Below are 23,731 nucleotides of genomic sequence, written 5' to 3' on the forward strand. Positions count from 1 at the left end.
ATCCATGCATGGTTGGGTAACACTTCTGAAGGTGTGTGATTGTTCCAGGAGTTCCAACGTGATACTTCTGTTCTGACAGTAGGGGGAAAAAGGATCTTAAAGGTCTTATTGTAACAAGTGGGAAATGTTACAGATACATATTGTGAAGATAGCTGATCTACAAGCTCACAGCGTTGTCAGCTTTTTTTAATTTTTATTACCTCTTTCTTATAGCCTATTATTTGACAATTTGGCCAATGTTTGACCAGTATTTATAGTATAGTTGGTTGATTACTTTTGATGCCGTAATGGTCTTTTCATTTCATTTATTTTCTTTTGTTTCTTATTAAAAGTCCTTACATTGTCACTTTACTGTCATCTGGGGACCCCATCAAAATCATATGGGGACCCCGACCTAGCCTGGTTCCAGACCATAGACCCTGCCCACTCTCTGAGTGGACTGCTCCTCTTGGTCTGGTGTCATAATGTGAGCCTATAGCTTTTCACGGTCGAAGAAAAACCTGTCGGAGATGGGAGTGGTCTAACGACACGCCAATCAGCGAATATCTGCTAAAACAAGCTGTGCGATGACGTCAGATGTAGGCGGATCCGTAGATCTCTTGTGATTGGTTTAGGGAAATTTGAATCCACTCCCCATGGTAATCGCGTGACACTGCAGCCAATGTCAGACTGAAGCTCCACGCAGCTTCAGGCTGATAATCAGGCTAACCCCGACCCCCAGTTTCACTGCCCTATGGGACATAAGGTTTCAATGAGCGCTCTCATTGCATTCGGTCTCTGGCGGCATGTTGCGCCATTTCCCCATGAAGGTTCATCTGTCATCTTGTGTCACTGTTCTGCGGCAGGTGGTTTTGTGCCTCGCAGGTTTTCTTTCGCCTGATGGTGTACACATCTTAAACCAAGGAAACCTTTGTGGTGCATCTCAGACGTCTGTGTGTAATCTCCTTGGTGATGCTCCGGCTCCCTGTTTTCTTGAACAGTGCATTCATTGTTGGAGATCTTGTTAGGCCAAAAGATTTGGCGTATTCATCAGAGGCATCCATTGTGAAACACTTCCATTCGACTCATGTCTGTTTTCTCGGCCAGCTCTCTGAACAGCAGAACAGACTTGACAACGCTGTTGTATAGGAGCATCTTTGTTTTAAGGCTGTATTGCTTGGACCTCCAGATGGAACGGAGTTGGTAGAAGCCTTTCCCAGCCTTGCTTTGATGTCTTTTTGTGCCCCGCTGTCCTTGAGACAATCATTCAATCAAAACCTGTGTGTGTGGTTTAGCATGACGGCATTCAAGCCAATCTCACAATGTTTTAAGTCAACAGTTAATCTTTGCACCACAGAACAGAGAGACAGAAGTCAATTATACAGTATATATTACTGCAAGCACACTGACCCGCTGTAACCACCTGAATTCAAACCCAGAAACCAAGCATCCAAGCATACCACTCAGCCTTTACTTCAACCAATACCCATGTGGCTGAGTGGTTCGATGTAAAAATGTCAAACCACTCAGCCACAGGGTTATTGGTTGGCCAAGATATTAGACTTCAGGGGCCATGTATCAAATGCGATTGATTGAATTGCAAATAACCCATTTATTTGGGGTGAGACTTATTTTCAATCCTTTCACCGATAAACTAAAACGATGATGAACCACCGTGTCTGGGAGTCATATTGAAAATAAATAAAGCCGGGTGCCTGCTGGCCTAGCGGTCCATATTAGATATTTAAACATAAAATGTCTGTGCCCAAGCTATTCCATTGAGATAATGGATAATTTCATCCTGTTGACAAAGTGACTTTCCACTGGCAGCCATTTGAGTTTGTTGAATTGGCTCTTTGACTTTGACGAGTAGTTAAACTCTGAAAATGCTACCCTGTGGAACACCACAGTCAACTTGATAAGGATTAGACAATACAAGGAAGGAGGTCAAGCAGCATACCACACAAATTCCCTGTCGATCTCCCACATACACACACATGCTGTACACATACTAGGGTGGTGATGGTAATGATGGTGATGTTGATTATGATATTTGGACTATTCATTGAACCAAGAGTCAATAAAATAATATAGGAGCAAAGATACTCTGCAGGTAGTGTATGCACATTTTCAGGCAGTGTGTTTTGGCAACAGAGAGGGAGAGATTATGCAGTAACAATTTTAATAGTGTGTGTTCTGAGTCCAAAATAATGTTATAGCAACATAAATGTTAATCAGTTTTAAATTGATGTATTCTGTTCTAGATCAGATAAGAATTTGCTACTTTATTGCCCATTATATTAGCATGAAATAGAAATTTCTCTTGTGTAGAAAGCACCCTTTCCCTGCTTGCGCAAATCAGTATGGATGAATGGGCCAAACCATTAAAAAAAAAAACGTCTCCCTAGACGATGGTGAAAATGCCACTGACAGGCTGTGCTGGTCCAGTGGAGATATGTGAGATAGTCCCCTATCCTCCTCCAGACAGTGTCTGTGACTCTTGCCTTATGGGCACTGTTCTGCTTTTTTATTGCACTGAACCAACATCATAATGTAATTACATTCAAGACACGAGCCAATTTCTCCCACTCCCTTTTTTCTTTTTGTTTGATATGACACTACTATGCTGCCAAATAATATTGTTCATCGTTTGCTACGTCCTCAACTAATGTTTCGATTTCACAGTCTGTTTAGTTGCACTTCTTTTTCATTATTTTCTCTTCCATTGTCTTCGACATTCTACCTACATTTCATATAAACATAGACACTTAATTCTCTGTCACGCCGTGAGTTATGATGGTGGTGTGCTTTTTCATACATCGGATGAAAACCCTCCGAATGGAGAAACAAGCTTTATGTACACACCTGGATTCGACCCATGGGAAACCAAATATATAGAGGCGAATCCCCCTTCCTCTTGTCCAAGGGAGACGATAAAGCCCTGTTGTACTTAGTTGCACGGCAATGTGTAGATCTTGAGCTTGTAGATCTGCTATTTTCGGCACGCGGCACTGGTGTACAATCAAATATAAATCAAGCTTTCGGCTTCTGGTCGGCTTGACTACTATGTTACACACAATCACAAACAGACCCCGTTGTGACATTGTGGGTTTCAGTTCAGTTCAAGACTTGCATTGCAGGTCATCCACTATCTGTCTTTCTAGTCTCTCGTCACGCCACTGTCTAATACTGTGAACATCCGTTAAAATCAAAAGCAAGAAGCACACGCACCAGTAGATGAAATGAAGCAAACATATAAATTGCAATGTCCCAGATGCCATTCCCTCCTCTCCCTGCACTGTCTAAAAATAAATATAATAATAATAAAATTATTATTATATTTAATAATAATGTCCTAAAAAGAAATCTTATAAATAACAACAGAACACTGGACAAAGCTTTTGTGTGGAGGCAGAAGACATATTATATTTGTGATCAATAACCATAAGCCCACTATGCCAGTGCAATGGTCTCAGCCATGGTCCGGCAGAATGTGTCCATAATATGCTAAACACAGTGGAGACTCTGGCTCACTGTCTAAATACATAAAGCAAAAAACATATAAAGAAAAAAATCTTATCAATGATAACAAAACACTGGACAAAGCTTTTTTCTGGGGGGCAGAAGACACATTTCATTTGTAATCAATAACCATAAGCCCACTATGCCAGCCCACTGGTCTAAGCCATGGTCTGGCAGAATGTGTCCATAATATCCTAAACACAGTGGAGACTCTGGCTTTAAGCCAGACAGGCCCAGATGCCAGTGGCCACTGGAGAAAGGGCCCTTGAGGTTACTTTGCAGCAGAAACCGATAATTAAAACCTGGCCGGCATAGATGTGGGGCTTTTGAGCCACGGTTTATTTCGTGCAATGCACATTTCATGTGTGCCCATCAATGACATAATGGGCTCCAGAAGCTCCTGTAACCCTGCCTGCTTGTTATCAAACCTGCCCCAGAGTGTTCACCCTGTGTCCCCCATATGCTGCAGGTCTCCCCTTCTAGAAATGTATCCCCAGAGTGTGAAATAAACACTGGCCACTAACCAAAATACTGGTCAGTTTTGACTGGGGCCCAGTCGGCTACTTTGCCAGGCTACCATCCAATCACTGAGAGATTGTATTTTTCATTTTTAATCATCGCTGTCTGGCAGAAACCTTGAATCTCCACTTTCCATCTTTTTATAAATGGTGCATTTATATGGTAAATGGTGCATTTATATAGCACCTTTATCCAAGGCACTTTTCAATGATTGTGCATTACATTCACCCATTCACACCATTCATACACCGATGGCAGAGGAAACCATGCAAGGCACCAAATTGCTCTTAGTGAGCAATTAGGGGTTCAGCGTCTTGCTCAAAGACACTTCGACAACTCTGGGGGACCTCGGGATCGAACTGGGAACCATCCCAAGTGGCCGATCTATCTCCTGAGCCCCTTACAGTATGTTTTTTGTTGTTCAAATATAAATGAATGCCCAATTACACTTGTACTCACATGACAGAAGCGAAAATAGACAATCTACAAGCTTTTTTCCCCAAACTACTAAAAGTTTTGAAATATTTTGAAAATATTTGAAAGTTTTCACCTATAATAACATGCCCAAAATAGGGACGTCAGGTTGAAAAATGGTTAAGTCTGTCTGTGGGTTTTATAATAAACCAATGAAAAGTATTAACAAGAACTTCTCCATTTCCTGAAAAGTAACTGTGATGCCGACAGCTACAAAATCCTATTTGGCTTGTGAAATGTATTTATTAATTATTATTATTATTATTATTACTATTATTAGCCTATATTTTGATAGAGACACTGGAGAGAGACAGGAAACGTGAAGAGACAGTAGGGGAATGACACAGCAAATGGTCCAGCCGGCAGGGAATCAAACCAGGGACTTGCTGAACAGGGCATCCTGCGCTCATGTTGCTCATGTTGATCCTGCGCCCCCTAACCACTTGGCTATCGAGAAGCCCCAAACGTTCTTCTTTTCTTACCCATGAAATAGGTGAAGATCTTGCACATGGCGGCTCCGAAGATGAAATCCTGCAGGATGCTGGGGATGAGGGTGAATGGCATGCAGAAGACAGCCATCATCAGGTCACTGACGGCCAGTGAGAGCAGGAAGGAGTTGGTGACGGTCCGCATGCGCTTGTTCAGCATCAGCACCACGATGATCAGCAGGTTTCCGAACACGCTGAGGAGGAAGATGAGAGAGTAGAGCAGGATGCGAATTGAGCCCGTATCTGAAAGAGAGGGAGATAGAGGTTAATGTTCATTCATGCTTTCATGCATTTTTCATTAGCTCATTGTAGATCTTTAAGATCTACAATGAGTCCAACTCTGAAGGAAGAAGAGACGTAGAGAGATGGAGGGAGAGAGAGAGAGAGAGAAGTGTGTGTGTGTGTGTGTGTGTGTGTGTGTGTGTGTGTGTGTGTGTGTGTGTGTGTGTGTGTGTGTGTGTGTGTGAAAAGAAGAGAAAATTCGTCTGAACAGATCAAAGGAACATTAACTCGAGAGAATGTACTATGAGTGTATGGATATGAACGAAAGAGAATGTATTAATATGGACATTAACTGAAGAGAACGTGCATGGTTATCGACCTGGGAGACTGGACTCCACCTTGAGTGAATGCGCAGAGAATCATAATTCTGCTCTCACATTACTGTATCACATCTGCTCTTGACAAGACCAACAAAACTACAGCTTTCTATAACTTTGCTTTCTAATTGTTACTTACAAGACAGAAAGATGAAATGAGAAACATTACAGGGAGACGGTGCATGTGAGACAGGAGACCCCGAGGGCTTTAGGGATGCTCTGCTCTCTCACACTGACCCTTCAGCGCTCCAGTGTTTGAGGATGAGAGTATCTGACAGGATACTTTCGAGTATCGAGCTGAGACTGATACCCTCTGATTAAAAAGAGTGATGTAGGTGAACTCTAAAACAGCATGGGTTCCAGCACCATCAGGCTGCAGAACAGAGGCTCCAAATCACCTTACACTCGCACACTGTTTCTGGGGAAATTTAACCAGGTTACAACCAACATGCAACATTTATATTTGTTTCATATCCACACAGAACCCCACCGTCCCTATTCTGGGGGCGAGTATTCGGTGAAAATAGGCAATATACAAGCTCAGTCACAACATGTCAAATTGCAACGGATTGGGGGCTTCTGCAAACAGATTTGTGTTGTAGATGGAAAAAAGGATCAGACTAAGTATAGAGCCATGTGGGAGCCCCAGTCAACTTTAAATTAATATTCAATGCTAAATGTGAAATGTTGAGATCAATGTTGAGCTCAAACCTTTGTTTGATTAAACTTCAGACTGTGCTTTGATTTTCACTTCTTTTGATCCAATGGACTGTGCAAAGATAGGTGCATCCCTGATTTCATCTGGTATTTACATTATTTGGCTTCCATTTAATTGTTACTTGGATGTAAAACAGGCAATTATGGGAAAGAAGAATTGACAAAGAGCAATGTGAGGCCAATTTGAGGCCAAGGTCAGAAGTGTGTGCTATGCAGAAGAAGTCCATTTAGATGAGAGATACAGTTTAAGAAATGAGTTTACTTTGCATAACAGCAGTGTGTAAAGGCAGGTACACATTGCAGGACCTTAAAGTGGTCGGGGGGTCATCTGATCGTTAAGCATAACATACTGCAGGAGTTTATTTCTTGAAATCGGCTGTCATAATGTCGTTGTGGTTTTCACAACACGATTGATCCCCGACAAGGGCTGACACACTGTAGGATAGTTCACTAGGATGCTATCTCCAGAGTCAGACCCAATACATACATTTGTGTTTATTCCAATTCATTTTAATCGACGTATCCTGTGATATGCCTCTCCCCCCCCCCCCCCCCCTCTCTCTCTCTCTCTCTCTCTCTCTCTCTCTCTCTCTCTCTCATGGCAAGTGCGCTGATTCCGCTGTGACAGAGTTGCCATGTCCGCTTATTATAAGCGACTTTGGGATTGTTTTTCTGTAAAGTTGCTTGAAAGTGTAGTTGCTTTTTTGGCCTTGTTTCCTAATGTTGTTTGAACCAGTTGTTCTCAAACATTTTCATGGCAAGGACCCCCAAATTAATATTTGTCCGCAGAGGCGCAGACCTCCCCCTTCTGAAAGAAGAATACAAGATGTGTGTGGATTTGGAAAATACTCCACAACCCCCCCCCCCCCCCCCCCATGTCTTCTTTAAAAATAGCCTATCTACAACGTGAGCTTGTAGATCGTCTATTTTGAAGTGTCCCAGACAGAGATGAATATCTAACAATTTAGTTATCTGAAAACGGTCGGAAAGCCGTCGCAGAGCGGAGAATCGCGGCCACATCGTGTCGCGGAGTCTTTCACACACAGCGAGCATTATCTTGCCGATCAAAGGCCGATCTGCGTCAGGTCGGGAGGTTTTGTCGGCGAGCGCCAAAAAATGACGGCGACAGCAATATCGGACCTAATGTCCTGCAGTGTGTACCTGCCCTAAGGCCAGGTACACACTGCAGGACATTAGGTCCGATATTGCTGTCGCCGACCTTTTTTGGCGCTCGCCGACAAAACCTCCCGACGTGGCCGCGATTCTCCGCTCTGCGACGGCTTTCCGACCGTTTTCAGATATCTAAATTGTTAGATATTCATCTCTGTCTGGGACAGGACAACAGACAATATCATACACTATGAACGGGGCTGCGAGCACCTTGCGAGGAGATGCACGCTACAGCCAATGAGAGCACATTACAGCCACCGTGGCTATAGGGGAGCCTCGCTGGACCTGACCACAACAAACAGTGCCTACCGCAATATTACCGTCCAGTCCTCTAATAAGTTAACATTATAAAACAAAATGAGAAAGTGAGCGAGCCTGGTGGGCTGTTTATTTTAGAGGAATTGTACAGAGAGAGAGAGAGAGAGAGAGAGAGACAGAGAGCGAGAGCGAGCGCTCTCTCTCTGTGTGTGTGTGTGTGTGTGTGTGTGTGTGTGTGTGTGTGTGTGTGTGTGTGTGTGTGTGTCGTTGTCTGTGTTGCCAGATTTTGCGAGAGAAATAAGCAACCAGGTTTGTGAAAACAAGCCCAACAAAAGCGACTATGAGCACTTTAAGCCTATATACAAATACATTGGATACTTGAAAATAGACGATCTACAAGCTCACGTTGTAGATAGGCTATTTTTAAAGAAGACATTTTTTTGGGGGGGGGGGGGGGGGGGATATTTACAAAATCCACACAGATCTTGAATGGGGGTCTATGGCACAACATGTTTTCAGAAGGGGGAGGTCTGCGCCTCTGTGGACAATTAATTATTATTATTAATTTGGGGGTCCTTGCCATGAAAATGTTTGAGAACAACTGGTTCAAACAACATTAGGAAACAAGGCAAAAAAAACAACTACACTTTCAAGCAACTTTACAGAAAAACAATCCCAAAGTCGCTTATAATAAGCAGACATGGCACTGACCGCTTCTGCGCTCTTGACGAGCGAGCAAGAGAGAGAGAGAGAGAGGGGGGAGAGAGAGAGGGCCCGGGGGGAGAGGGAGAGGGAGAGAGGCATATCACGGGATACGTCGATTAAAATGAATTGGAATAAACACAAATGTATGTATTGGGTCTGACTCTGGAGATAGCATCCTAGTGAACTATCCTACAGTGTGTCAGCCCTTGTCGGGGATCAATCGTGTTGTGAAGACCACAACGATATTATGACAGCCGATTTCAAGAAATAAACTCCTGCAGTGTGTTATGCTTAACGATCAGATGACCCCCCGACCACTTTAAGGTCCTGCAGTGTGTACCTGCCCTTAGTTATCTGAAAACGGTCGGAAAGCCGTCGCAGAGCGGAGAATCGCGGCCACATCGTGTCGCGGAGCCTTTCACACACAGCGAGCATTATCTCGCCGATCAAAGGCCGATCTGCGTCAGGTCGGGAGGTTTTGTCGGCGAGCGCCAAAAAAGGTCGGCGACAGCAATATCGGACCTAATGTCCTGCAGTGTGTACCTGGCCTTAGATGTAAGCAGTAAGCCCCAAGAGGACGTTGTTTACAGTAATTTTATAACAGCTAAGGGCCGTTGTTACAACCCCTTTAGCTGCTCTATAATAACTGTAAACCCTTGAGTTTCACGAAGGACAGATACACATGCACACAGAGATTTCATGCATTCATAGAAGGATTTTACAACCGGGCTCAGCCAGCACTGGAACCATCATTTCATAAACCGTGTTGATAAAGTATGCACTGTTTGATGTACCCTGTGTTTGCTACAATAACAGTAAAATTAAAAGACAATGGGCCTCATTCACTAAGCTCATTTACGTCCATATTTTGTACTTACCGGCATTTACGCAAATTCTCACGTTACGAGTCTGATTCATCTATCTTTTTTTGTCCGTGAATTTCTCACGTCTGCTCGGAGGCAGACTTACATGGGACCAAAGCTTGCGTATGTCATTAGAATTCCTTATTCTTCATACAAAATCAATTACAATAGTGCCAACCTCAAATTAAATATGTGCCCAACATTTGTCAAACACAAAGAAAAGAAAAATATGTCAAACGATTTTAGACATGATGAAAATTCAACTGATTTTTATTTATTTTCGGTTGACGCATTTAGAGCTGAATTATTAGTTCCCTCGGCGTGTTTGCCGTTGCAAAACACGCCAGTGCAAGTGTTGCCACAGTTTCGCTTAATGGTTTTCGTGCTAACTCCAATGTCATGCAATTAATTTATGATATTGACCACATCACATGAACGCAGTCTTACCATCTGAAGAGGATACAGTATGGATGAAATCTAGCTGTGTCCATTACTCCATTTCCAATTCCGATGGAGGACAGTGGAGGGTTCGTCCAAAGGACAGATTCACCTCAGTAATCAATAAAGCTTTGATAAAAAGAAATCGGATATTGCCGGATTCCAGCATCATCTTTTTACCTTGGCAAAGGTGAGTGAGCAATTGTTAAGTAGAAAGGGCTTATATAATATCCATTCCAAGTTTTATTAGCCTTTGGTCGTGAGGTTAAAATTTGTAAACTAACTACTTATTGTCATTACACGTGAGAGTAGGCTATTTACTTTATTAACATTCAGTGGGTCCATCGCATGAGGGACTCGCAGCTCGCTTGCGCTGATCTACAATTTGTCAAGTGGGTGCGTACCGCCACATTATAAGCTTGTAGATCTGTCCATTTTTAAGTGTGATGACGTTTTCCGTCTGACGATTTTTCCGGTTGCCTTTTGGTGTTAAATGGGGCCTGGATGATCTACACAGGAGCGAGCTCGTGACTTTCAGACAAAAATGAGAAACACCTGTGATCCGCACATAATCAGAGATTTACACCCCGTTTTGTGAATCGCACGTCAGATTGTGCTTAGAGAAAATACACACCTTTACTTTATTTACACACTATTTACGAAACAAACATCTTAGCGAATGAGGCCCAATGACTGTCCAGCTCACTTATAAAGGAGGTCCATATATAACAGTCCATGCACTGTTATATACACAGATAGATAGAGCATGCACGATGTTAGAGGTAAACTATGTTAGATACGATATGCTCAGTAGTGGCTACCACAAGGGCAAAGGGTGCAAGCGCCCCAGGCGCCATGGCTCAATAGGGGCCCCATAAGGTGGTATATCAACCAAAAGAAAAAAACATTTATTTTACACAATATAGAACATGGCAAAATGGATGTATAATTGGATCTAAGTTTATCCTGGAATCGATCCGAGCTTGTGTTGCTTATCTTATCTGTTTGTCTGTCGCTGTAGTCTGCTTGATGTGTCTATATTGCTTACACTGTGTGTCTGTTTTATCATTGTATTCTTTGACTAGGCGTTTGATGTTTAAACAGACAACTTTGTATTTTGTGAGAAATTTGTCATTTGTGTTTTACTGCAACAAAAAATGTTTTACAAAACCACAACTAATTTGTCAACTGCAACGTAGCTTGTCATTTCACCGTTGCACTGTATAGTGTGTGCGTTATATCCCTTGGCATTTATTGCTGAATCTGTGGCGTTGACAATGGCTTAACTACAAACATAATGACTACATAGAGACTGGCGGCAGCTCTGCTTTGCTCTCTTGGGTATTTTATCCCTGTGTAAAAAAGGAATGGTCAAAATGTGCACGCTGTCCATCAGTGGTGGTGCTGAACCATTTGCCAATCGATGCATAGTGCAACTTACAGTGCTGTCCTTGGTGCTGAAACATTGTGTCACAACTGGCAACCAGGTTTCTTAACCACATGAACCCCAGCATCCACATTCTTGGGGGAACATTAGCCAAAAATAGCCGATCTACAATCTCACAACGCGTCGCAATTTGTTGCTTGTACAGTAGATCGGCTAGTTTTGACTTCAACGTCCAAGGACCCCTTAGCTGGGAGAGGGATGAAGCAGGGACCCCCACTACATATTGTATACAATTGTGTTGGAGATTAAACTTTTATGTCCCCTGTTGAAGACCCCTGGTCTAGAGTACGTAAAAGAAGCGGTCCAAGTAAAGAGCAAACTCAGGTCCTAGATGGTTTAAGTGGTTAATTGTGTCTTCAGAACAAGCTTGTCTTGTTGCTTTCTTGGCTCAATAAGTGACAATCTGTGTGTAAGATCAGATATGAGCTATATTACAGTCATGAACTTTAGTGCTCCACCACCTTTGTACTGAGTGCATTGCCCCTGGAAATGCACTATGTTAGATGTACAGTGTTAGATCTACATGGTTAGATGCAGTATGTTCTATGTTAGATGTATATGATGTTAGATACAGCATGCACTATATTAGATATAAACTGTTAGTTATAGTTAGAGTTACATTAACACTCAGGATGTTGCTGTGGGGTTAGCACTGATTTATTGATTTGATTAATTGCTTAAACATGTATTTGTATATCCGTCAAAAGGATAAAACACAATAAAGCAAGACAGCTTATTTCCATTGTGGTCTTTAACAAGGAACTTGTGGTTATAGTCAAGTGATCTTGGTTGCAACCTGTCCCTAACCAGGCAGCTGAAACCCAGTTCCCACAAACGGCATGGGGCCAATTCATAGCCTGAAAAAAAATCATAAATTGTTAAAAGGGTCATTAAATAATGGTGGGAAAAAACCCATTGAAGGTTATTTGAATTCAAAGCAAAGGGAGCCAGCATTTGATTTATGTTTTTAATCAGAGCTTAGCGACTTGGTTCACTTCATTTCACTGTTTTACTTAAAGAAATGAAATAAAATAAAATAAAATAAATAAATACATTTTGAAACTTAATTTAAATGTCAGGTTATTAGGTTATTTAGCCATTTGCCTCAATACATGTTGAGGCAATCATATTTTTCCTCAGAGTCAAAGTGTCTTGGTATTATTCTCCGGATATTCAGTTATGACACTGATAGCTGAAGAGCACTGACACTTAAAATAAGCACTCCCTGAACAGTTTACTCACGTACGGAAACACATTTTCTGAAATCTAGCAGAAGCACTTTACCCTGTGGGTTAATGTGTAACTGCTCAACCAATAGATAGGAAACTAGGGAGAACTTTTAAAATGGCTAATTTATACTTCCTACACATCACTCATGTCATATTCTTTTGTTGAGTTGACACTTGACTCAACAATGTCATCTGGGGACACAGGAAACCGGCTATGAGCACAGTGGCAAAACAACCTCGAGGTCATCCTACAGGACCATGTATCTAGTTCAGAACAGTCAGCCCCAAAGCAAAGCAAACAAACAATCTATGAGTCTGGAAAAAATATTTAATTTCTCCCAACAAAAACAGCTTGATAGATTTTTTTTTCCTGCATATTTTATTGTCATTTACACATTAGCAAATGTTAGAAATTTGCTTTTGCTTTGAAAAAAAAAGTAGTAATTGTATTGAAATAAAGGTGTTTCTGGTGACTTTCTTGCATGTATTAAAGCTGCACTCTGTAACTTTCATATCTCTAACACTTTAACACAGGTCCCCTGCACAAGTGCTGACATTCTTACCTAATACCCAACTAATATTAGCTATTTAATAAAATTAACACGCAATAGAGCTAATAGAGCACACCTGCTTGGTCAGGGGATAAATTGCAATTTGACCTCAGGCAGTACCACTTGTCAACCAGTAGTGGGTCTACCTGACCACAGGATCTAAATGTCTCAATAGAAGAGCAGGGAGACCAACTGCAACCACTGCAGAAGTTATAGTAATATTGTGCAAACATACACTACCAGAAAGACAGGTCAAAATATAATTTCATTCATTAAAAAAGTTACATAGTGTAGCTTTAAGCCCTATACTGTATACTGTCATACTACGAATAGGGAAAGTAGATGATCTACAAGCTCACAACGAATTGTGATGGCACACATTGTGCCACACGTCTACAAAAGATCACCTATAAAGACATGCCCAAAATAGGGAAGTGCTTAATTAAAGCGATTGACAGCTTATTTTCATGTGAGACTCTACTATCTAAATTATGATCTCTGTTGATTTGTTTATTGGGGACATGTTTATGTAAACGTTGCACTCTAATTTAAAAAACTAATAGAGGGCTGCTATGTCCCAGGGCACATCATCAAGACAACATGTCAATTCTGCTTCACGCAACACGATAAGGTGTTCTGCTGCCAGTCACATATACTGCCATTCCCTCCGTGTCTGATCATGGAGCAGGACAGAAGATTTCACCCAACTTCCTTCATATTGTCAGAGCTAATCAAACGGTGGCTGAATTCACTAATTCCCCAGATCCATCCACATAGTTTAGGTTAGGGGCTGTGATGACAAGTCTTGTAGCCTGGAACGTCCCTCAGCCCCGACCCAATCAATAGTGCTCGGAAAAGCCTCATCCACTTGAACGCATTTTAGTCAAGGACGAGGAATACAGTCTCTGATCAATGAATGATATGACAGTGACTGTTTTCGAGACTTGTTCAGCATTGACTTGTAGGATAACTGGTTGTGATACACATCATATCAACACATACTGTACATTATAGCTTTTAACGTGACCAACACAGTTTAGATATACTGTTGACAGATTGGAAAGTTGTGTAAAACATATCGATGACAATTTGAGATACATATAATATTTTTGTTATGTTTCCTTTTATTGAAATAACCACCTAACCACTTAAAAACATTATACTTCGTTGTACATCAAATGGCGAAAATAGCTGATCTACAACAAGCACATTGTGTTGCATTGCAATGCATTGTGGTAGATCTGCTGTTTTGCAGAATGTTTGCATATTTTGCATTGAATGTTCACCTATTTGCCCTGAATATACACCATTTATGACATGCCCAGAATAGGGACGTTTGGGTTCATGTGGTTGAGCCTGTTTCCTAATTTGTCGTACAATCTACGATACTGTTGAGCGGCAAAAAGTAGTTGATCTACAAACTCACAACGCGTTGCATCGCGGCGCATTGTGAGCTTGTAGACTACACAAGTGTAGTCTGTGATATATAGTACCAAAGTGTGGCTAAAATAATTCATACAGTTATTTAACATAGCGTCCAGTGTGCAAACGCAAACCGGCGTATCGTATTTGATCAGTTTAATGAGGAGACATACACTTACAGTCTGCACAATTCAACTCAATTAGTCCTTCCCGCAATGGAATCCCAAGATGCCAATATTGATTCCACTTTCCTTTTTAAACATAAGTTGGAAAGAGCCCGTTTTCAGCATATAAACAAGCCCAGTACATATTCAATTTCCCTTGAGACCCTGTCAAAGCACGCAAGTTAAATTGTGTTACTTCGAAGCAGTAAAAAAAAACTTTGCTTCATCAATCCTTAAGTTAGAAAACTTGTAGGTCATTGGTGTTGTAATCATTCAAACCAACTGCATAGAACTAATTATGCTTCATAATTACAAGGAAGGGGCAGAGGAGGAGGAGATTGATCATAATTTCAGCAGTGAGATGACCGTTTGGAGCAGTCATGAGAAAAAGACATCTTCCCTTCCAGTCTTCTATCGTGGTTCCCAAACTTTATAATTTCAAGGACCCCCATAACTCTGAGAGTGTACAAATGGAATCAAATGGAACCATATGGGTCCCATTTGGTCCAGTTAAAAATCTGTGAGGGTCCATTTGGATATACCAAATGTGGTATAAGGTCCCTGGACCCCACATTGAGAACCACTGCTCTATCAAGTCTGAAAACAAAACAAAGAGAAAAGTAGACTCAATTATTTACAAAATAAATGAAAAAGAAAAATCTGTCCAACCTGCTATCTACAATTACATTCATGTGCAAACAATGGGCCCACACCTGCAAGCGGAGTTAAAGGCTGTACTGTAATTATTGAAGACTGCTCTTGTGCTGTGGTGCTTCTGAAAGCTTGGAATTCTGACAGTAACATAATAACCACATTGCATACAAGGTGTCACAGTTGAGTGGAAGATAAGAAACAGCACACCTGTGTGATGTTTTGTGCCTTGAACTGAAGAACCAGATAACATATTTGACATGTCTGACATTTCAGGTGGATGCGGATGTTATCTACAGGCTGTTAGCCGGTATGGCAATGGGTGCTGTTGTGTTGTGCTTTCAAGAAATGTAAACTTGTCGGGAGAATGCAAAGTAGCAGTGATGCACAGGGTCAACCTGTAAGCCACGGGTGGAGTGAGTTCTGGTAAGCTTTACTAGAAAATATCATGGGTTCTAGTGGGTCAACAATCACATGTATCCAAACAGTAGTTTTTACACTGCCAGCAGCTGCCTACCACTGATGTTATAGCCAAATTAATCAGAGAACGGTAAAAAATAGTTACACATAAAGTGAGCGAAAAAAGTAACACCATTACAGACTTTATCTGCTTGAGTTGTGAGACATTGTACAAATATAATCGACGCTAGGCTGAGCCCGTCCCTGGAACCGCCCCTGGAGCCCAAACACCGGCCACATCGGTTGCCATTGGCTAAATCAGAGGATACTCATAGAGCACACGTGGCCTCTGTGGCTCTGTCACTCCAAGTTAATTATTGATTACAGCTGACAGCAAGTTCAAAGTTTCATTGCCATCTCTTTTTTTCCTGTTATGTTTAAACACGACCGATTGATTTTTAATGGAAGAGCGTGCTTGAGTGCATGTGTGCGTGCGTGCGAGACAACTGTGAGGTTAATTTCTCGTTATGTCAAGCCCTTAAGAAGACCTACTTAGGTCGAAACATCTGTATATCAAAGTAGGTACCTGAACGCAGCCAGATCACAGGCCCAGTGAAAGCATACTGGCCAGATACTTACGGCTCAAGATGGACTGCTGCTCATGGGCTCCAGACTAGTCATTCCCACCGCGATTCGCAACTCTGTCCTAGATGCACTACACGAGGGACATCAGGGGATGACCAGGTGCAGAGAGCGGGCCAGAGAGACTGTGGCCTGGCTTGAGCAGCCAATTAAACGAGCCGGTGAGAAATTTCAAAACAGGCATCAAACAACGTGCCAATCCTGTGGAGCCATTGATGTCCAGTGAGCTCCCAGAGAGACCATGGCAAAAAGTAGGAGCTGATTTATTCGGACTCAACCATGACAACTACCCACTATTATTATTCAAGGTTTGTGGAGATTGCAACTAACTCCCACACGATCCGAGGACGTGATCTCAAATCAATATTCTCAGCCACAATGGTCCCCATTATTCCAGTCAACAGTTGAGTTTAATGACTTTGCAGCAGCCTACGGGTTCAGCCACGTCACTAGCAGCCCTAGGTTCGCTCGAGCCTCAAAGTAATGGAGAGGCGGAATGCCACGTCCAGACAGTGAAAACACTGCTAAAGAAAGCCAAAGGATCCATTCCGCACCTGGCTCTGTTGGCCTATAGAGCTACACCACTCGCTAATGCCTACAGTCCTGCTCATTGCTCAACTCCTCATGGGCAGGAGACTTCGTACACCATGGGTGCCCAAGAATCCTCTCTACTCACCCCAGATCTTCCAGACGGCACTGTCATTGCAGATAAAGAAAGGAGGAGGATAAAGGACACTGCAAGTTTCAACAAAAGCTCACACGGTGTGTGCGAGATCTAAGCCACCAGGTCAACCAGTCTGGATTACAGATACAAAGTCTCAAGGTACAGTGGTTTCGTTCGTCCCACTCAGCTCCACATTCCTATTTAGTGGACAGCCCTACAATCCACTATATACTGTACAGTCCCTTTTTTTTCAAACAGGCGATAATAATGGCTTCCATTATAGCATGCTAACTTTCCAGGAATTGAAAGCCTGCAGTTTCTATTAGCTTGGATTCCCCATTGATGATGTCACTGGTAGGTGGGTTTCTGGCCTGTCCACAGCCCTCCTCTGAGACGCAGACCAAGTAGACAAAAAGTGTACCATATTATAATGAGCATTAGTGAGGAGCAATTAGATGGTTAGAAGGTTGAAAATGGGTGAAGCCGTCCTCAGCTGTGGTTACACTAGCCTGTACTACACGCCACCTCTCCCCAGACTCGTATGAAGGACATTTCAGATCAATAGATCCCTTGCATGGCTGAATGAGCATTGCAAACGGCTCAAGCGGTTTCGTTTAGCGGTGTCAAACTCTCAGAGTCCGCGAGGGGGGGAGGTCACAAGCTTCATGCTTTTAAGATATTACAGAGACGAGACCTGTCTCATCCATGGCATGTTTGCAAGAGACACTGTGTGTGTGTGTGTGTGTGTGTGTGTGTGTGTGTGTGTGTGTGTGTGTGTGTGTGTGTGTGTGTGTGTGTGTGTGTGTGTGTGTGTGTGTGTGTGTGTGCGCGTGTTTGTATGTGAATATATCAATGCATGCGTTTACATGTGTCTGCTCAAATATAACAACGTGCGTTACTGTATGTGCATGCACTGTACACTTTGAGTTTGTCCCCCAATTCCTAATAAATCCACCTCTGATTGATTACTCTGATCGTGCCATGACAGCAGCGTCATTAAATGCACGCACACATGGGAAAACAACACGCTAATTTCATCTACAAAACCCCTCACGGTAGAAATTGGTTCAATATTATAAAGCCATGTCCTAGTATCATAATGGTGTGCTGCATACTGTAGCTTCACTGCAGTAGAAAGTCTCTCTGTCTGTCTGTCTCTCTCTCTCTCTCTCTGTCTTCATCAGAGCACTATAGGCTTGTCTCTGAGGAGCAAACCGAGCTGCTTCATTTAATGGTTATGAGATCTGCTTCAGGACAACTCATCTCAGGCGCACACTCAGTAAAAAAATCCAAGTTAAATGAATGCCCTGGATTATCCTGACAGTGTGAGCTCAGCGAAGTGCCACTCTGCATCAGCATGTATGCAACAGCTTGGGCTCGCGTGGTGGACCAACAATAAATGCTTCATCTAATACAGTAGTTCAAACGCTACCTCAATTCGCTGACTCCTACTTTAAGGACAAATGTGATTATAGTAATGTGATGTACAGTATATGAAAGATGGTGAGGATTCTGCTGACGGTCACATATCACATTAGATTAAGTATTACGAGTGTTAGTGATGACAATGTTTTTTTTTCACATTTCAGTCACTGTGTTGATGCTCTCACACAGAGCAACTTGGAGTGAAGAGTGGCACAGAGTTTAAATGTATCAATTCTAAATGTCATACTGTAGCTACATGATAAATATACAGTATATGTATATTTTAAACATATTATTAGTTGTTGTCATTGTTAAGTCACTCATACATTTATTGTATTGTAATAATTTGTAATAATATGTAATAATTTCAAGTGAAATATACTGAAATTAAACCACTGCTGATTTAGCTGGGGACCCCCTGGAAACCCCTTAACCCCTGGGGTCCAAACCACTGTCCTCCTAGACCACCAGTAAAACAAACAAAAATCAAACAAAAATCACACACATACTGTAGCGCTCAGACAATAAACTCAACAGGTATTCCTATCCGAAAGTAGAATAATAGAGAGGAACATGCAGGGATGGAGCTAATGATTTATGATAAACTTTATCATTAGTTTATTATAGATCAGTGCATGGGAATGAATGGAACATGGATGCATGGAACATGGAATGACGCATAGAACATGGAATGATACATGCAACATGGAATGATGCATTGAATATAGAATTGTGCATGGAACATTGAATAGTGCATGATCAGCATTGAATCTATACTGTAGAATGGTACATGGAACATTACATAGAACCTGGAACGATGCGTGGAAGACATGGAACATGATTACATCTCCATTAAAATAGAAATAAATGGTTCCACGGTAGATTAGTCTGTTAAAGTTAACAAAAACAATTCTCTTCAATTCAGCGGATCAACACAAAGCTAACATTTAGTCTGATGAGTGCTGCTGCATGGCAGCCAATCAAGGACTGAAGACTTCATCTCCCATCCGTGGACTATAGAGGCGTGGGACTAATGAGAAAGTCTAGGCAGCATATTGCTACAATAATTATTAGACTATAACATCTATAAACCATGGCAGCAGTGGCACTGAGGTCCCCCGAGGAGAAGACACTCCAGCTCCATATTTCTTTTTATTTGACGTTTTGTCCCCTACAAACTTAAATTGCTCATTATTCATGCCTGATGAAGGTCTTTTGTGACCAAAACGTTGCGTCTCTCTCATTAAAGTTTGCTATTGTACAATGCAAGTCGGGCAGTGTGCGGGTATTGTACTGTTCTTTGTTCATTTTGTGCCTTGCCTACACACCTTCAATTACAATTTTGGCATTTAGCAGACGCTCTTATCCAGAGTGACTTACAATAAGCAACGTAATCACATACATAAAATGCAAATTGTATGCAAAGAGACAGTCTAGTGCCTCAGGAATCTAGGATCACAGGTAAACCAAGAATGTTGCATGCAGTCTAAACAATATACTGTACTATCAAAATACTTATCTGTGCATTTAAACTATAGGATACCAGGTGGAGCCAAGCATCTGTTTAAATAATATGCTATCTAAATGACATTGTAGTGAAGAAAAACAAGCCTACAGTAACAAAAACATTACAACGAATGACCAAGATATGTCTGCATGGTAGCCATATCTTGGTCAGCCACTAGCGTCAATCGAGGCAGAAGGTGGCAGGAAGGGGTACAGGGAGAGTGAAGTGCTAGGGGCCGGGGGTGAGGTGGAGTCTGAAGAGGTGAGTCTTCAGACAACGGCGTAAAATTGGGAGTGAGTCTGCAGCGCTGTCACAGAGATGTTGCATTCAAAAAGCCAAAGCTTTTTAACAGTGCCCTACCAACTGAAGGACCTTGGTGCTGTGCTACAGTCATTTCTCACCCTTGTTTGGCGCCAGTGAATAATGAGTGACATATACAGTAATGGCTTACTTACACTTGCGTACTTACACTATCTGGCCGGAAGGAACATGGCTACATCAGCTAATAAAAATAAGCATATGGGTCCTCTGGGGATTCAAGTGAGAAAGAGAACTACAAAATGAATTATTCTGCTGCCAAGCAGTGTGTGTGTGTGTGTGTGTGTGTGTGTGTGTGTGTGTGTGTGTGTGTGCGTGTGCGTGTGCGTGTGCGTGTGTGTGTGTGTAAGCGCACAATGATGAATCTGTGTGTGTGCACTTGGAAATAAGTATGCACATACGCAGTACAATCCCCAGAATTGTAACTCTGAGTTTACAAATGTAAGCAAATGGGTCCATTTGGTTACATTTGTAAACTCTCAAGTTAAGGATTGTCCTGTGTATTCCACACATGTCTGAAAAGGGCAAATGAAGAGGTTGAACCAGTAATAGTTTGTGGTCTCCGGTTGATTTCATTGCCCTCAAGGTACAGCTAAGAAGCACAGAGTCCACTGCCAATGCTGTGCAGTGGAAGACCTACAGTACCACATATAATGTCAATAAAGGAAATGCACGAGTGAAGGGGGAATGCCTGTGAATTATTTAGTGAGGGAATATTTGAGAATTTCTCTATGCCGCAGCAGCAGCAGCAGTGAGCAATAGCTGGACCATCACCCACATGTAGACCTCATTTCCTAATCCACTGATGGAAGGCAACAGTCAAGAGTCTAAGCCGCTAGTTGCCATAGCGCTGACTGCATACAGTATGTACGCAACCTTTCCTTTCAATACCATTGTTTTGACACACAGTGGAATCCATTTCTGGGCCTCTTTTGACATCAAGTCCAACAACCGGAATAAGAAAAATGTATATATTCGAACAGCTGCAGCATTTTAACCATTTAAACCCTCTAGTCTAGACTTAGTGCAACGGACCATGAGGCGAATTCCATCAGGCGATTTCAACTTACAGTATCACAGATCAACATATACGTCATTAACCTTTTTTTACAGAACATAATGCCGAAAAAGATACTTGAGGTCATTTATAAATTGTTCTATTTGTATTATAATAAAATTCCCAATGAAGTTATACTGTCTCATTGCACTGATGTTATTTTGGACATTAAAGTTGAACGTTAAACAGTGAAATGTAACACACACACACACACACACACACACACACACACACACACACACACACACACACACACACACACACACACACACACACACACGACTATCAGCCAATAGATCAATATTGGAATCAGTATAGCCTCAAGAGATGTAGATCATCTTTTTTTAACAAGGCAAAAGTTCACATAGTTCAAACATATTCACGATGCAAATCAATAGCCTATAGGGATCATAGATCACAGAAGAACCTGTATGCATGGACCTGTCAGCTCCATGCTGCATAATTTAAAGGAAGAAGTGGGTGGTTTACCTATGTGTATAACATCATAATAGCCCTAATGAAAGCAATCAAATATATATATTAACACTTTAAGATTAAAGGGATACTTCACTTTAAAAAACATTTTTGGTCATTGTATCGTCTACTCAGGCTTTTGTGAGCCCCCAAGACAGTTTTTAAGTTGCTTGATTCAGTATTTAGATATTTGATATTCATTTTATCAAACACGCCCCCTTCCTATACAAACCCATTATAACTTCAAACTCCATTTTTAACATGTTAGATTCTTCAAAAACACCCGTCCTTGGTTCTGGTGACTCATCCTGCCCTCCTAATACATGAGGGGGCCGTGTTTTTTCGATTACTTTTTTCATTTATTTTATTAATTTCTTTTATTGTATTACTTTTTTTTTATTTCCCCCCAAAAACATTAAAAATACATGAAAAAAGTAATTGAAAAAAACACAGTCTCCTCACATATTAGAAGGGAAATATCAGTCACCAGAACCAAGGATGGGTGTTTCTGATGAATCTATCATGGTTAAAATGGAGTTTGAAGTTGAACATTGGGTGTGGAAGGGGGCGTGTCTGATAAAATGAATATCTAATCACTAAATACTGAATCAAGCAACTTAAAAACTGTCTGGGGGGCAGACAAAAGCCTGAGAAATATCCCTTTAAGTAAAAATTGTGAATACTTTTTCCACCACTGGCCAATAGACAGCATTATCTAGCATTTCGTTAAAGGAGACTCTTGTGTCTCCTACCGGAACAGCTGCCGGTCGTCAAATTATTGGCTTAGGAATGCGTCAAAAAACAAAAAATATCCATGAATTCAAGTCTCCATGGTGTGAGTAATCGATAGAAAATATGTTCTTTTTTGGGTGAACTATATCCCTTTAATGCACAAGCCGGCCAAAACCACTCCGTTTTAAAAATGGTCTAATTAACTAATTAAGACAGCTGTGTCAGCGGCTGCGTAAGGCCACTTGATAATAGTTTAGGAGAGAATATTGTTGGAGTTCAGTTAGGCCTGTCACAATTAATTTGAGATAATCGTAATGATTTTGCATAATCGTCATAATCGTTTCCATGTTGAAAAAAAAATCATGGAAATAGCAGATCTACAAGCTCACAACGGCTATTTCCACTATTAGTGTGTTTTTTTTTAAGTTATAAAATATGTCAGTTAATATGTTAGATTATTTGTCATATCCTCCCTGTGCAACCTCAAATCCTAAAAGCCGAACAGAAATGTAATTTTCATTCATATATTCCAGTGTTCAAAGACACAATTAAATCGTAATCGCTATTATTTGAGTGACAAATAATTAATCATCAGGTAAAATGTCATAATCGATTAATTGAATACACATGGACCCCAATGGAAACAAGCCATAGTGCTTTCTTGGGTTCAATCATTTTAGCAGACCTTGTATGGAACTGTACTTTCTGTGCTTTTTTGTAAACTGTTAATAAAGTATTCAATCAATCAATCAATCAATCAATCATGTCAGTCCTAGAGTTAGGCGAAAAGTCACTACCTTTCTGCCGTGCAGATGGAGATCTGTGGTTGCCAGATCCGTTGCTACAGGTGGTGGAATTGACTTCTCCCAGGCTGGCATTAGAGGAGATGTTCGCCTTGTCCAGAACACAGTCCAGGAATGTGCCCACCACCACGCTGGAATTGGATGTTTGTAAAGCCATTGCTCCCAAGAAATCATACAACTTACACCAACAATAAACAACTTGTTAGCATCATCTTACTGCAAAACCTTCTTTTAAAGGAAAAGAAAAAACGTTCAATTAAGGGTAATAAATGATTAATGCCATTCCAAAGTCCCACATTTCAAAATAGCTCTGCAGTTAAAATCCTTCTCTGGAGGAATGCAGGGACAATGAAAGAGAAGGAGAGAGAGAGAGAGAGGGAGTGTGTTTGCCCGGCTCCCCCCACCCCACCCCAGCTGGAAGCAGTGTGGGCTGCTGAGGCTGACGAGATAACTGAACTGAAGTGAGAAGAGAGAGAGACAGGACTTGGCAAGTCTTGCTCGCTCTCTCTCTCTC

General features: G+C 41.6%; 1 protein-coding gene across 1 annotated transcript in view; it reads right to left on the reverse strand.

Moving 5' to 3' along the window:
• The window catches only part of LOC311040658 (cholecystokinin receptor-like), a gene marked incomplete at its 5' end in the record, with an annotated part of 38,414 nt that extends 15,040 nt beyond the window's left edge, over nucleotides 1-23,374 (reverse strand). Inside the window, 2 exons of the mRNA XM_084050987.1 lie at nucleotides 4,977-5,225; nucleotides 23,212-23,374. Of these exons, the coding sequence (XP_083907113.1) occupies nucleotides 4,977-5,225; nucleotides 23,212-23,374 (412 nt within the window). The remainder of the gene's footprint in view (nucleotides 1-4,976; nucleotides 5,226-23,211) is intronic.
• Nucleotides 23,375-23,731: the final 357 nt, after the last annotated feature.

The sequence above is a fragment of the Gymnoscopelus microlampas genome (assembly GCF_963454915.1).
Source record: "Gymnoscopelus microlampas genome assembly, chromosome: 24".
NCBI classification, from domain to species: Eukaryota; Metazoa; Chordata; class Actinopteri; order Myctophiformes; family Myctophidae; genus Gymnoscopelus; species Gymnoscopelus microlampas.